The sequence below is a fragment of the Sminthopsis crassicaudata genome, chromosome 4, assembly GCF_048593235.1.
Source record: "Sminthopsis crassicaudata isolate SCR6 chromosome 4, ASM4859323v1, whole genome shotgun sequence".
In the NCBI taxonomy this organism is placed as follows: Eukaryota; Metazoa; Chordata; class Mammalia; order Dasyuromorphia; family Dasyuridae; genus Sminthopsis; species Sminthopsis crassicaudata.
The window spans coordinates 322,436,890-322,452,044 of NC_133620.1; the positions used below are offsets into that span (position 1 = coordinate 322,436,890).

Genomic DNA, 15,155 nt, shown 5'->3' on the forward strand with positions numbered 1-15,155 from the left:
TTTGGAGTTTCAAAGGTATGTCTACTCATCTAGGCACCCATTCCAGAAAGAATGTAAAATAAATCTTTCCTGCATTCATCAGTGAGTCAGTGGAGTTCTTGGTGAGATATTTTGCTTCTTACAAATGGGAGCTTGTCTGGGATCGACATTATGAGTTGGGGGTGGCTTTGTCCAAGTAGGAAAAGATGTGTCCTGCGGATTGTTGATTCTAATGGTCTTGTGGAATGGCTCCAGTGTCCTCGACTCAAACTATTCAGGACCACGTTGATAAGTAAGATCACTGGTAAATACAGGAAATAAAGAAGGGAAAAAGAGCAGGCTCTATAGCAGCCAGGGAACTCTGCACAGACCTAGGATAAGAATGTCAACTTATCTAGTATTGCCTTTGGAGGCTGGGGCCATTTTTAGTGTCTGAGGTGTCAGACAGATTGGTAAGATGGCGAACTTAATGATGCCAAGTAGTGGAACCCCTGGGACATACCTTGAATATAATCTAGAAGAGAGGGGATGTCAGGAAGTTTAGTGTTGAGTAATTAGTGATCTGGGATCACTGGAGGATGGAGACCTCCACAGTGAAGTGCAAGAAGGATCTGCACAACAGATATTTACAAGAAACTGGAGGGCCCCAGAAGAGAAGAGGTTCTTCTCCAAGAAAAAGGGAAGAAACAACTCTGCACAGACAGAAAGAAAAGGAATTTAAAAACCATTTGTGTTTGTGTGAATATGAATTTGGTTTGTCTTCTACTTTTTTCTCAGTCAGCTGAATTAAAAAGGAAACGATCCATTTTAAGATTTAAAAGTACTTGTTTGATATCTGTTTGCCTATCAAGTATCTTGATTCAAAATAACTTGAATTTTTCTTAAGTTTTCAAGCTTCTCTCCCTATTGAGCTATTGGGCATGGACTTATGTCCAGTCCAGCCTCTCCAAAGAATAGCAAGCACCTCAAAAATCTCTACCTAATGCTCTGGAGTCTTAGTTCTCTCTAGATGGGTCCCTATATTCCCTAAACCCTCAGAATCTCAAATTTCTTCTCAGGAAATTCTGAGTCCTGTGAAAGGGTGTAGTCTAGCTCCTTGTGGCTTCGGGAAACCCAATATACAGTTTAAATTCTCCTACCCCCCCCCCTTCCCTATATGAACAGTCCATATAAGTTTAGGGAAGAGCCCAAAATTTAGGGGGGGAGATAGAAGTTATTTCCATTTTGTTTCCAAGGGCCTGTGTCTCAAATAATTTACTGCCATTTCAAAGATTTGGGGTTGTTTAAGAGAACAGAGTTTTGAGGGGGAAGAGGAGTTTTCTCTCAAAAATATAATCTTAATTTCTGGGTATTTAAATTTAAATTGTATACAGTTAGGATTACTTTCAATTGATGCATTTGGAAATAAGATTTTAAAAATATGTGCACATTAATATTTAAGTATTTGTTATTAGAAATTTCAATCTGTAGTTTAAATTTTTAAAAAATTGACTATTAAAACAAAATTCTTTGTTAACTAATCTAAAGAAATCACTTATTTGTATCTCCAATTTAATTAGATGAAATGTATTTAAAGTACTATGTTGCTTTTTAAATTGTATATTCAGCAATTTGTAAAAAAACATATGAAATATGCTTTAAAATTATGTCAGCTTATGTTTATACAGTATTAATAACTGAATATTTGTTTTTACTTTTCCAATCTGTGGTTGTTTCAAGACAAAGTCATTTTGATGCTATTTCAAAGGGTCTTACTGTTTAGCAATGCAAGGAACTTTAAAAAGAAGTTTGTTAGTACTGCAAGTTTTCTGAAAATGATTACTTCTACCTAGGTCTCCATCTGAAATCTCTTGGGATTATAACTAATATTGCTTTGAATTTTGAATTTAGGAATGATTATCTAATAAATTATTAAGTTAGTACCCCACCACTTGAAAGAAATACCATTAAGTTATTCAGATGAATTTCTGAGTTGGCTGTAAGGAGGGATTGTTATTATGTGATTGTTAGCTGTGAGTATTAAATGCCCTTAGGCTAAGGACTAAAGGATCAGTTTGGATGTTATGATAGTCATGCTCCTACTTATAGCAAATTTCTATAATCAGAATAAGTGGTCAATAGAAGCCACAAGCACAATTCAAATATGTAATATTTTCTTGTTTTCAAACTGAAAATATGTAGCCATTATTTCTTAAATAATTAGGCATATGGCCTAATCATCTATGTGTTGCTAGATGTGTATGTTTGTATGAAATAAGGTCCTTAAAGACTTTAAATAATGTAAGAACAATTGATACAACTGTCTGTGGGATCTGTTATTTTATTGATTATTGAAATTAAAGATGAAACATCTTTAGTATGGCTTAGAGAAGAAGATTTTAGTGTACTGAAGTTTTCTTACAGGGATGTAATTTGTGGAATATTTTGTTACATCAATGGGAAAGTCATTTTTATTTGTTTGTTCGTAATCTGGGAATAACATTTATTTGCATAGTGTGTCTGTGATACAAACATGATTTATAATGTAGTTTCTTAAAAGAGATGATACCTAACTAGTTATCTACAGAATCTTCAGGGAAGATATAAGCATACCTTCCAAAAATGAGGGTTTTGCTCTTAAGTGCGCCTTCTCTGATCCTGTTTCTCTCTCTCCTCCCTTCACTTCCTCTCCCCACTCCTCACCCCTCATATCACCCATTCTCTTAGGAATTCCTTTAGGCTTTGATCAATTCACCTTCAAATGGTCAGCCCTAGACAGCCGTATTGACCAGCTTCAGGGGTTTAACTCACGGTATGGTCCGATCAGCTCAAATTGATCCCTGTAGCATGACCCCAGTTCAATGCCCATTCTCAGCAGAAATAATTTCAGAAGATGAATCACTGTCCCATACCCCAAAGGACTTTGAGCCCCATTGCTCTAGAAAGGAACTGGAACTGGTTAGTGAATGTACCCCAAACAGTTACCCAGTGTTTGAGTTCATGCCCTGTAAGGAGTTCATCAATCCTGTGAAGGTGTAAAATAAATCTTAGAGTTCTTGGTAAGAAACAATACATATCATAATATATTTTCCCTCATATTTTCAAAAACATGAGCTTACCCATCTGGCAAATCATTATCAAATAAACGACTGCAGTCCACCACTTGTCCTCCTGTGCCTATTCGGTCTCTGGATTGGAGGCTTACTATTAAAGATAGCAGAAGACAATTATTAATAGATTGATAAAACTAGCATATAACTATATTTGAAAAGGAATAGTATACCATATTAAAACTTTAACACCCTTTAAACTTCATTTGCATATATTTTTAAAAACTCATTATCTTCCCATGAAACTCCATGAAACTGAAATTCCATTTCTAAAATCTTCCCATTTTTAGACAAGACTAAAAACTTCAGACTTAGTTATAGTTTATGATGATGTCACGATGTGGAGGAGAACTGCAAGCAAATTATAGTGACCTCAGAATTAAAGCAGATGCATCATCAATTGGGGAATGACTGAATAAGTTATGGTACATGAATGTAATGGAATTTTATTGTTCTATAAGAAATGATGTGCAGGCTGATTTCAGAAAAGCCTAGAAGGACTTACATCAACTAGTGTCGAGTGAAGTGAGTAGAACCAGGAGAACACTAGATAGTAACAGCAAGATGATATGATAGATTTAGCTCTTTTCAGCAATATAGTAATCTAAGACAATTCCAATAGACTTGAGATAGAAAATGCCAACCGTGTCCAGAAAAAAGAACTAGGGAAACTGGATGTAGATTGAAACATACTATTTTTGTCCTTTTTTTTTTTTTTGGTTTGCTTTTTTTCATCATGGTTTTTCCTGTAGCATAACTAATCTGGAAATATATTTAAAATGATTATACACATAACCTTGTTTGCTGACTTGGACAGAAGTAAAGGTGAGAAGGAGAAAAAAAATGGAATCAAAAATCTTAAAAAGCAGAATGCTGAAAAATTATCTTTACAAATAATTGGGGAAAAAAATACTATTTGAAACATCTCATTTCCCATTCATTTTAGCTTAGTAGTTGAACTCATTTTGTTCTCCTTTGCTTTCTTTACCATGCCCCAAGTAAACTCATGATTGGGAAATCACAATCTTGCAAGATCTAATCAGTCCTATTACTCATACTCACACATCATCAGTTCTTTCTAAGACTCCTCTGGTGAAGCCACAAATTCTTCTATTAAAAGATGGGAGAAGGGCTGAAATGTCATTTCTAATCCTTCTGAATTGCTTTTAGATTTCACAGAACTTTTCCAACAAACCTCCTCTCCTGGCCTCTTTAGAGCTTTCTTTTCTGTGTAGTTTTCCCCCATCAGACTATAACTTCTGTGAGGGTAAGGACTATTGTACTTGCATCCCCAGGACTTAGCACAGCACCTAGAAGTATAGAAGGGGCTCTGCATGTATGTATGTATGTATGTATGTATGTATGTGTGTGTGTTGTTGACACATGAGTTTTATTGACATTGTACTTTTAAGTTTTTACACAAAAGCCCAAACTAAAATGATTACTTTAAAAAAAAGGAACAAAGGAGGTAGTATAATTTTTAATTAGCATTCCTTTAAACATTTAGATCCAAAGCTAAGAAGACTCAATAGATTCTCCAATGCTACACCATAAAACTCTTTTAAAAAATTTTAGTCAGTATATAGTTATGGAAAAACCAATTAAGGAAAAGTAGGTAAAATATCATTCAGGATTCATATAGATCTATAAGAATATTTCTTAAGTATTACAATAGCAGATACCTTTTGTCATAATGATCCCTTTAGATATTCTAAGATTTTTTTAAACTATAAAATATTACATTCTTGAAATGGTATTTACTAAGTTAGATATCCACTTATTCTAACTGAAATTTCTCATTCTAATTTTTTCAAAAGTAAACTCTCAAAAGACTTCTGAGTAAATCTCAAAGAGTCAATTCACAAAGATACTCATATAGACACAAAGTAGAAAAGACATTCCTTTTTTCTGTTCCCTTTAAGAAAATATAATTTTTTAGTCTATTGTAATTCAATACCAAGTGACATATGCATACTAGCTTCCACTCTATTTTCTTTTACTAGGAAGAGGAATAAAAATGTACATGAGTGGTTCCAGAAAAAAAACACTTCTTTGAACCATACTATTATGCCGGTAACCATTAAGTTCTGCATTTTAATATTTCCAGCTGGCATGGATTGTTTGAAAACCAAACAAAAAGCAAATACTATACTATGTTGAACAAGACAGTTAAGTAGTTTTCTGCTCCAGAGCTAAGACTAGTTTAAGGATTAATCTCCTTAGAAAAATAATGCATATTTGGCATATTAATTCCTATTAAAACTATAAATTTTTAATTTTATTAATTTATTATATTACATTATATCATAATTAAAATATTATTTTAAAAATTAAGAGCATAGGAATTAAGGAAGTTTTCCTTAAAATAATAAGTAGTATTTATCTAAAACCATCAGCAAGCATTATTTGTAATGGAGAGAAGTTGGGACACATTTCCTTTAAGACCAGGGGTGAAACAAAAATGCCCAAGGACCACCACTATTATTCAATATTGAACTAAAAATGGTGGCATTAGCAATAAGAAAAGAAAAAGAAATTAGAATAAGCAATGAGATGAAACTATCATTTTTTTGAAGATAAAAGATGATAATATACTTAGAGAATTGTAGAAAACAATTAAGAGCTTGAGCAAAGTTACAGGATATAAAATAAACCCACACAAATCATCATCAGCATTTCTATATATTACTGATAAAGTCCAGCAGCAAGAGAAAGAAAAAGAAATTCCATTTAAAATAATTGTACACAAAATAAAATATTTGGGTGTCTACCTGCCAAGACAAATCCAGAAACTACATGAACACAATTACAAAACACTTCTCACACAAATAAAGTTAGAACTAAACTAATGAGAAAATATCAATTGTTCATGGGTAGGCCAAGTTAATATAATAACAATAACATTTTTACCTAAATTGGTCTATTTGGTCAGTGCCACACCAAACTACCAAAAACATATTTTATAGAGCTAGAAAAAAAATAATAAAATGGCAGAGAATATCAAGATCAATGGAAAAAAAAATACAAAGAATGGTGACATAAGAGTATCAGACCTAAAACTATATTATAAAACAGTAATCATCCAAATCATTTGGTACTGGCTAAGAAATAGAGTGGTAAATCAATGGAATAGATTAGATACACAAAACACAAAAATCAATTACTATAGTAATCTAGTATTTGATAAATCCCCAAACTCTAGCTTCTGGGATAAGCAAAAATTGCTGGGAAAATAGACTTACATTTCACACCCCATACCAAAATAAAATTAAAATGGGGAAATGATTTGGGCATAAAGGGTGATACCATAAACAAATCAGGAGAGGAAGGGATAATTTACCCATCAAATCTTTGGAGAAGGGAGGAATTTATGATTCAAGAACTAGAGAACATTATGAAATAAAAGATGAACAACTTTGATTACATAAAATTAAAGAGGTTTTGCACAAACAAAACCAACACAAACAAGATTAAAATTGAAGTACAAAGCTGGAAAAAAAAATTTTAACAACTAGTGTTTCAGATAAAAGCCTCATTTCTAAAATATATAAAGAAGTGTGTCAAATTTATAATAAAACAAGTTATTCTGCAATTGAGAATGGTCAAAGGATATGAACAGATAATTTTCAGATGATAAATTAAAGCCATCTCTATGAGCCATATGAAAAAACTCTAAATCTCTATTGAGTAGAGAAATGCAAACTATAACAATTGTGAGGTACCACCTCACACCTTTCAGATTGGCTAAAATGAAAGAAAATGATAATGATAAATGTTGGAGGGGATGTGGCAAAATTGGGACCCTAATGCATAGTTGGTGGAGTTGTGAAATGATCCAACCATTCCAGAATATATACCCAAAAGGGTATAAAATTGTGCATACCCTTTGATCCAGCAGTGCTACTATCACTGGTTCTATATCCCAAGGAAATCATAAAAGAGGGAAATGGACCCACATATGCAAAAATGTTTGTAGCAGCTCTTTTTGTGGTGGCAAAGAATTGGAAAATTAGTAAATGCCCACCAATTGGGGAATGGCTAAATAAGATATGAAATATGAAAGTAATGGAATATTATTGTTCTACAAAAAATGATGAACAAGCTGATTTTAGAAAGGTCTGGAAAGATTTATACAAACTGATGCTGAGCAAAACAAGTAGAAGCAGGAATGCATTGTACATAGTAACAGCAAGTTTGTGTACTGATCAGTTGATCAGCAATCTCAATAAACTTTGGATAGAAAAAGCCATCTCCATGCAGAGAGAGAACTATGGAGATTGAATGTAAATCAAAGCATGTTATATTCACTTTTTTTTCTTTTTCTTCTTTTTTTTTTCTCTTATAGTTTTTGCCTTTTGTTCTGACTTTCTCAATATGATTCATAAACAAATGAATATTTTTTTAAAATTATATACATGTATGACCAGGGAAAATAATCTGGGGGAAAGATACGACATAAGCAACATGCTTATTCCGAGTCTTTATTACCATCCCATGATTATTTTAGGATTTTCCTACTTTCCAAAAATTGACAAGTATAGACAAGATGATTAAGTTGTTTATGCAAATTTCTTAAAGCATATATTTAATATTTTTAAAGATTCAATTGTTCTTCACTTCACTAGCTATTTTTTACTATTATTTTTTACTATTACTTATCTGTTGTAAATATTATTTATACCTATATGACATTTAGTTATTTTTTAGTTTAGATTGCCAAAATCCTTAAAAAATAGAATGCCAATAATTTTAACAAGACAAATTCAAAGTTAGCATAACTGTATTATCAGTCATTTAAATGTGATGATTTCAATCTGTTTTCAATCAAACCATGCAATCATAAAATTCCACACTTACCTACTATCTGTCCTCTAACTGTTTCATTGTCATTTGGCCCAAGTTTGCATAAATCCAACCGCTGATCTATTTTAAATAAACAAACACACACACAAAAAACAATCAAGTAAGCAGTTTTAAACTGTTAAAGATCAATATAATGACAAGTAAAAAATACATTGTTAAAATACTTGGAAAATAACAAGTTTATTTTGTTCTTAAACAACAAGTTTAAGGAAGGAATTTATCATACTATTATGGAACTTCAGTAATGAATGAATCTACTAAGGCATACACACACACACACACTCTCTCTCTCTCTCTAAGATTAAGAAAGGCAAAATGTATTACAAAATTATAAAATGATACAGTATATGTATGAGGATGTATTCTGATGGAAGTGGAAATCTTCAACATAAAGAAGATCCAACTCACTTCCAGTTGATCAATGATGGACAGAGGTAGCTGCACCCAGAGAAGGAACACTGGGAGGGGAATGTAAATTGTTAGCACTAATATCTGTCTGCCCAGGTTGCATGTACCTTCGGATTCTAATGTTTATTGTGCAACAAGAAAATGATATTCACACACATGTATTGTACCTAGACTATATTGTAACACATGTAAAATGTATGGTATTGCCTGTCGTCGGGGGGAGGGAATAGAGGGAGGGGAGGTAATTTGGAAAAATGAATACAAGGGATAATATTATAAAATATATATATATATAATAAAAAAAAATGATACAGTATAGTCAGATAAGTTTAATTGATATAGAAATAATGCAGAGCAGCACCTGTACTACAATCACCAATTCTGACAAAATAACATCATAGAGAATGGATTAGAAAATTCTGCATATTTTAATCTTATCTATAACATTCAAGGAAGAGGCATACAATAAACTCAGCAAATAATGCTTACACAAAATTGTCTAAAACCATGTACACACACACCAGAAGGCTAATCAAAAATAACATGACAGAAAAATTTATCATCACCTTGTTTGAAACAGAACAACAAAATCCCTGTGTAGGACTACAAAAAAAACATAAAACTTCAGAGAAGATAATGAATGCCAGGTATAGTGGAGCTGTCCATCTTTTGAAATTACATGGGAACAAAAAGTTCAATCCATCATCTATTAAGTGTCTATATTGTTCTAAGTGCTAGGAATACAAGAAACAATCCTTACTCATTAGAAGCTCACATTTTAGTAGAGTATACAAATACAAATATAAAAACAGAATATGTGTGTGTATATATGTAAATGTATATATACACACACATACATATATATATATATATATATATATATATATATATATATACACACACACACACACACACACATATATATATATGTAAAGATAATACAGATAAACACAATATGGTTTGTTGTTGTTTTTTAAAGTAGCTTCAGAAGGGAGAGTACAAGAAATTGGGTACATCCAGAAAGGCTTCATACAGAAAGTGCTACTCAAGATATATCTTAAAGGATGAAAAGAGTTGAGTAAGGCAAAAATAAAGAGGAAATGCATTCCAGGTATGGATGACAACCAATACAAAAGCAATGAGATGGGATATAGTTGAGTGAGGAACAAAGAGAAGGCTAATTTGGATAGACTGCAAAATGCAAAAGGGGAAATAACATATGATGAGGCTGGAAAGACAAGTGGAAGACAGGTCATGAAGGGCTTTAAAAGATTAAAAGAAGAGCTTATATTTTACTCTAGAGAGAAGAGGAAAATGCCCAAAGTTACTGAGTAAAAGAATGACAAATCTGTACTTAAAATCACTTTTACAACAGCATAGACAATGGCCAGGAGTAGAGAAAGACTTGAGGCAGTGAGCCAAGTAAGGGGATCTCTCCCTCAGCTTACAATTCCCACTAGACTACACTTCTGACTAGAAGGCTGGAAAAATGTAGTGCCATAAGTAAACAGTCCAGCTATTTGTACAAAGACAATTTTGATTTCAGTGGATTTCTGCTTACATCAGGATAGATGTTTATAGAAGATAGATATTAAATAATTACAACTGGGAATTTCCAACTGCAGTTACAAGGCAGCTTTAGGACTCAGAATGAATCTCTTCATGGAAGATATAGGATATAATTGGTACTTATAGATCCAACTATATATGACTCAAGAAGAGAGATTAATTCTCATTGTTTGGGGTGATTTTGATTGACTTCTCCCTTGTGGGCTAAGAATGCACTGGGTCTATAAAAAGGGAGTAGTTAAGACAATTAGGCTCCTTTCCTCCTTTTTGGATAGATTCAGATCCAATATCTGTCAAAACTAGTCAAATATTAGTAAACTAGTAAACTGGAAACAAATATCTAATCAAATACTAGAAACACATTAGTAAACTTTGGTAGCTCAAAAGAAGTCTGCATGTCAACACTCCACTTCAGGGACCAACTGACCACAATTCTTCCATCCCTAGAAATGATCGCCTCTTACTTAAGAGATGACAGCAAACAGGAGATTGATTGTATGCTGAGAATTCCTAGACAATGAATGCCTGGATATAGTCCTAAGAAATACAATAGCAATGGTATAATGCAAACCCATGTACTTTCAACTAAGAGTGGGGAAACCACATGGAATTGCTGACTTTTAGCTTTCTGTAAAAAAAAAATTCTACATGAAATATAAGACTGCCTCTCAAGTGAGGTTATTTCCTTTCCAGGAGAAGTACAAATCTTTAGAATGCTAGAGAATTGAAGGGTTATATTATATCCTTAAGGTGAAAACAAAATTTCAAGAATTTGCCCCTCCAATAATATCAAATTTGTTTCCCTTTTTAGGGAAGTCAAAACTCCTGATGGAGCTGTAATCCTGGAACTGTTCACTCAACAAGCACTTATTAAAAGTTTTATTTCTAAGATATCAATCAACCAATAAACATGTATTAAGCACCTACCAGGTACAGTGTTAAGTGCTGGGGAAATTAAAGGAGGCTAAAAACAGTTTTTGCCCTCAAGAAGCTTACTATTACACACACACAAACCCACAAAGGGGGGGGGGGAGGGCAGTGCCGATTCAAATTTATAATTAAAAGAACCATTCTCCAGTTGAAAAATGATTAAAGATTAAATAGGCAGTTTTCAGAGTAAGAAATCCAAGTTATCAAGTCATATGACAAAATGCTTTAAATACCAATAATTAGAGAAATGCAAATTAAAATAACCCTTAGGAACCACATCAGGCTATCAGATTAGCAAAGTTGACAAAAAAAGGAAAATAACAAATGCTACAGGGACTGTGGGCAAACAGGAATATCATGCAATGTTGGTGGAACTGTGAACTGGTTCAAATCATTTTGGGGTTTTGTTTTTGTTTTTTAAATGACTTAATGATTAAATGACTTACTTGTCCAGAGTCACACCACAAATAAGTACTAAGTGTCTGAAGCTGAATTTGAACTCAAGCACTCCTGACTGCAAGACTGGTGTTCTGTCCACTGGGCAATCTGGCTGTCCCTCAAGTCATTTAGGAAAATAATTTGGAATTATGTCACTGATGAAGCTATTAAACTGCATATTCTCTGACTTAGTGATACCAATACTAGGGTATACTTCTAAGAAATCAAAGAGGAAAAGGATTCATCATATATGCAGAAATATATCTGTAATAAGGGTTTTCTTGCTTTCTCATTTGAAGAGGACAGTGGAGGGGAAAAGAGAATGTAAAGGTGAAAATAAAATTTCAGATAGCCAGAAAGAAGGGCTTTAGTCAGAATATAAAGACCATTAAAAGATTAATAGAGAAGTCTGCATTCCATCTTAAAATCAAGAGTCAGCCACCGGGGGTTTTATAAAGTAGAGTTATATATGGTTAGCCTTAGGAATACTACTTTGCTAACTGTGATAGAGGATGAACTGGAAGAGGAACAGACATCAAGAAGGGAGACTAATTAAAGGGTATGCAATAATATAGGTGAGAAGTGTTAAGGGCCTGACTTAGGGTGGTGACTATATGTATGAAGATAAGGTGATAGACTAAAAGGACAGTATAGGGATAAAATCAGTGAAGCCTGGCAATTTACAAGGCACGTAGGATGAAGGTGACTAAAGTTGTGTACAATGGGTAACTAGATTCAAGAAAAACAAGTAAGTCTGAAAAAATATGTTCCATTTTGGATATGTTACTTTTGAGGTGCCTATGAGACATCAATCAAGAGAAATAGGGTTGGGGTTCAGAAGAGATACATGGACTGCAAATAGAGATTTGGGAGCCAAAGACATAGAATAATAGTTGAACCTAAGGCAGCTGATAAAATCACTTAAGAGAAATATTAAATCCCAAAACAGAGACCTCAGACATACTCATATATTGAAAATAGAACAAGAATGGCTGAAGATGCAGCTAAAGAGAATCTAAATAACCAGAGAAGTAGCAGAATAAGAAAAGCAAAGTGCCATAAAAATTCAAGGAGAAGTTGTCTAAGAGGATGAGTGTAAAATCCTGCTAACTCAAGAAATGCAAAGGTAAGAAATATTGATTTCTGCAGAGGGGGAAGAGGTGAAATTCAATTGGAAAGGGAGAAGAATTTTGTGAAATGTTATACAGGCTATTCTAAATCCTTTATGTTTCTCCCCATTTTCTAAATGATAAAATAAAAACTGCACTGAGCTCAAAATATCTTGTTAACTTGAATGCTTGGACAGGAGTGAAAGATGCTTTTATTTACATCTGTGGAGACGCATATTTAGGCTTTATTCAAACTATATTGTGAAATTCTCAAGAGCAAGTCAGGGTAAGAGCAAAATAAGCCAAAGTGTTTTTATTTTGGAAGTTGCTTCAAATATTGAATCTACTCCTTAAGGTGCTGAGCCCTAGGTTATAGATATATTATATTTGACAATTTTCCTCTTCCTTATATCTCAAAGACTAGACAGAGGTAATGTTTTATACTACCTTACATTTCTGTATTGATTTATTCATTTACATTGTAAATTAAGAAAGCTATTTCTTTCCCCAGTTTTCAGTACACTCTTAAGTGTAGTACAAGAAGCACTGGGGGGGGGGGGGGGAACAAAAAAAAAAAACAGAGCCTGTCTGCTATCAAGCCATAAAATTGTATTTTCATTACTTCATAGAATAGATGTATTCCACTGAGTTGGCTATAAAGCAAGTTTTATTTTCTTCCTAACATTAATTACCGACCCAGTGAACAAAATGCTAAACTTAAAAAATTAGGAAGAGATTAGTTTAAATCTGCCTCAGACACTTATTAGCTGTGGGACACTGGGCAAGTTATTTAAACTTCTTCTCTTAAGCCTCAGTTCCATAGCTCAACATTAAGAAAATAATCAACATAATCATCATATTAAAAAAAAAAACCATCAGGGTGATTATTCTCAATAAAGAAAGAAAAAAACCTTTGAATCACTTATTTTAAAGATTCTACAAAGTATAGGCATAGAGAAATTATTTTGATATTATAAAAATATTATTTATCTAAAACTAAAAGCAAGCAGTATATGCAAGTGAATATACTAGACCCTTTCCAAATATATATAGGAGTTATACAAGACTGCTTAATCTTTCCATTATTATTTGATATAGTTTTAGAAATGCCAGCAATAGCTACACAAGGAAAAAAATTAAAAATATGAAGACAGGAAAAATAAATAAAACTACCCCTATATACAGATGATATGATGGTTATTTAATGATCTAGCAAATCAACAAAAATAAAAACTGAGACAACAGCTTTACCACAGTTGCCTGCTAAAAAAATAAATCCTCAAATCCAATAGCATACAAAATCTAAGAGCCAATAATAACAGAAAAGGCAGTAATTAATTATGAAACTACAACATATTTGGAAATCGAATTACTTAAGTCCACAAGTGTTGCTTAAAGAAATAGAGAAAAGGGGGTCAGCTAATTGGTGCAGTGGAAAGAGCACCAGCCCTGAAGTCAAGAGGACCTGAGTTCAAATTTGGACTCAGATACTTAAATACTTCCTAGCTGTGTGACTCTGGGCAAGTCACTTAACCCCAATTGCCTCAGCAAAAAGAAAAAAAGAAAAGAAATAGGGAAAAGGGGGCAGCTAGCTTGGATATAACATCAGCCCTGAAACCAAGAAATAGGGAATAATTAAGTTGCTAGGGAAATATTTATTATTTTTGGCTGAACTCTATCAATGTTCTAAAAAAAAATTATAAACTATTAACAACCATATAAAAGAATGCTATAAATCATGAATACTTAAAGAAATATAAATCAACTCTGAGATTTCAATTCTTGTTCTATAAAAAGGTAAAGGCAACAAAAGATAGGAATACTCAACGTTGGAGGAGCTATAGGAAAAATAATGCATTATTGGTAGAATGATGAATCAATAAAATCATTCTGGGAAGCAATTTGAAATCACGCAAATAAAGTTAACAAAATATTCACACTCTCATCAGAAACTATATCCCTAGGCATATTAGACTCCAAAAAAACCATTGATTAAAAAAAATCTTCATATAAAACAAAATATTTTGACTGGTGCTTTTTTGGAATAGTAAAGAACTGGAAACAAAATATAAACCCATTAATTGGGGAACAATTAGACAAATTGTAGTACATGAAAGGAATGCCATAATAAATGACAAATGTGATGACTTCAGAGAAGCATGGAAAGATTTACTTGAACTTATGCAGAGTGAAGTAAGCAGTCAAAATTATATATATTCAATGACTACAAAAAAGAACCATCCCACAAAAAAATCAAAGTGAATATGACAAAATTGTAAAGAACAAGCAGAAGTCAAAAGAAGAGATATAGAAGATATCCCCAAACCTTACTCCTTTGCAGACGTAAGAAGCCCACAAGAACTGCACATTGCATATACTGTCAAACTTTTTCAATATACTGATTTTCTTCCTGTTTTTTTGTCTTCAAAAAATTATATCTATTATATTAGATGGAGAAGAGACGCTCAGAAAAATAATGCTCATGCAAAAAACGCATCAATAAAAATTTTATTTAAAATGTACAAAAATAAGCAAATTACAAAACTAAAGTTTTTTAAGAACAAATTTTCACATAGAATAATGAAAATAAGAGAGTAATACTATCTATTATACTATGCAAACAATAGCAAATATATCTACTTAAGATTTCATTTTCTCAGAATCCTATGCTCTTCCCTTCACTGTTAAGCACCCATTCAAACCATACCCAGAAAATACTAATTTGCCTCAAATACTGAAACCCAATTGACTTTGCATTTCTATTCATCTT

At 32.7% G+C, this 15,155-nt stretch overlaps 1 protein-coding gene across 2 annotated transcripts in view; it reads right to left on the reverse strand.

Annotated features, from left to right (window-relative positions):
• The window catches only part of SMURF2 (SMAD specific E3 ubiquitin protein ligase 2), a 127,732-nt gene that overhangs the window by 41,390 nt on the left and 71,187 nt on the right, over window positions 1-15,155 (reverse strand). For both annotated transcript variants that reach the window (XM_074260539.1, XM_074260540.1), the window contains 2 exons: window positions 7,926-7,991; window positions 3,078-3,162 (listed from right to left, as the gene is read on the reverse strand). In XM_074260539.1, coding sequence (XP_074116640.1) covers window positions 3,078-3,162; window positions 7,926-7,991 — 151 coding nt within the window. The remainder of the gene's footprint in view (window positions 1-3,077; window positions 3,163-7,925; window positions 7,992-15,155) is intronic.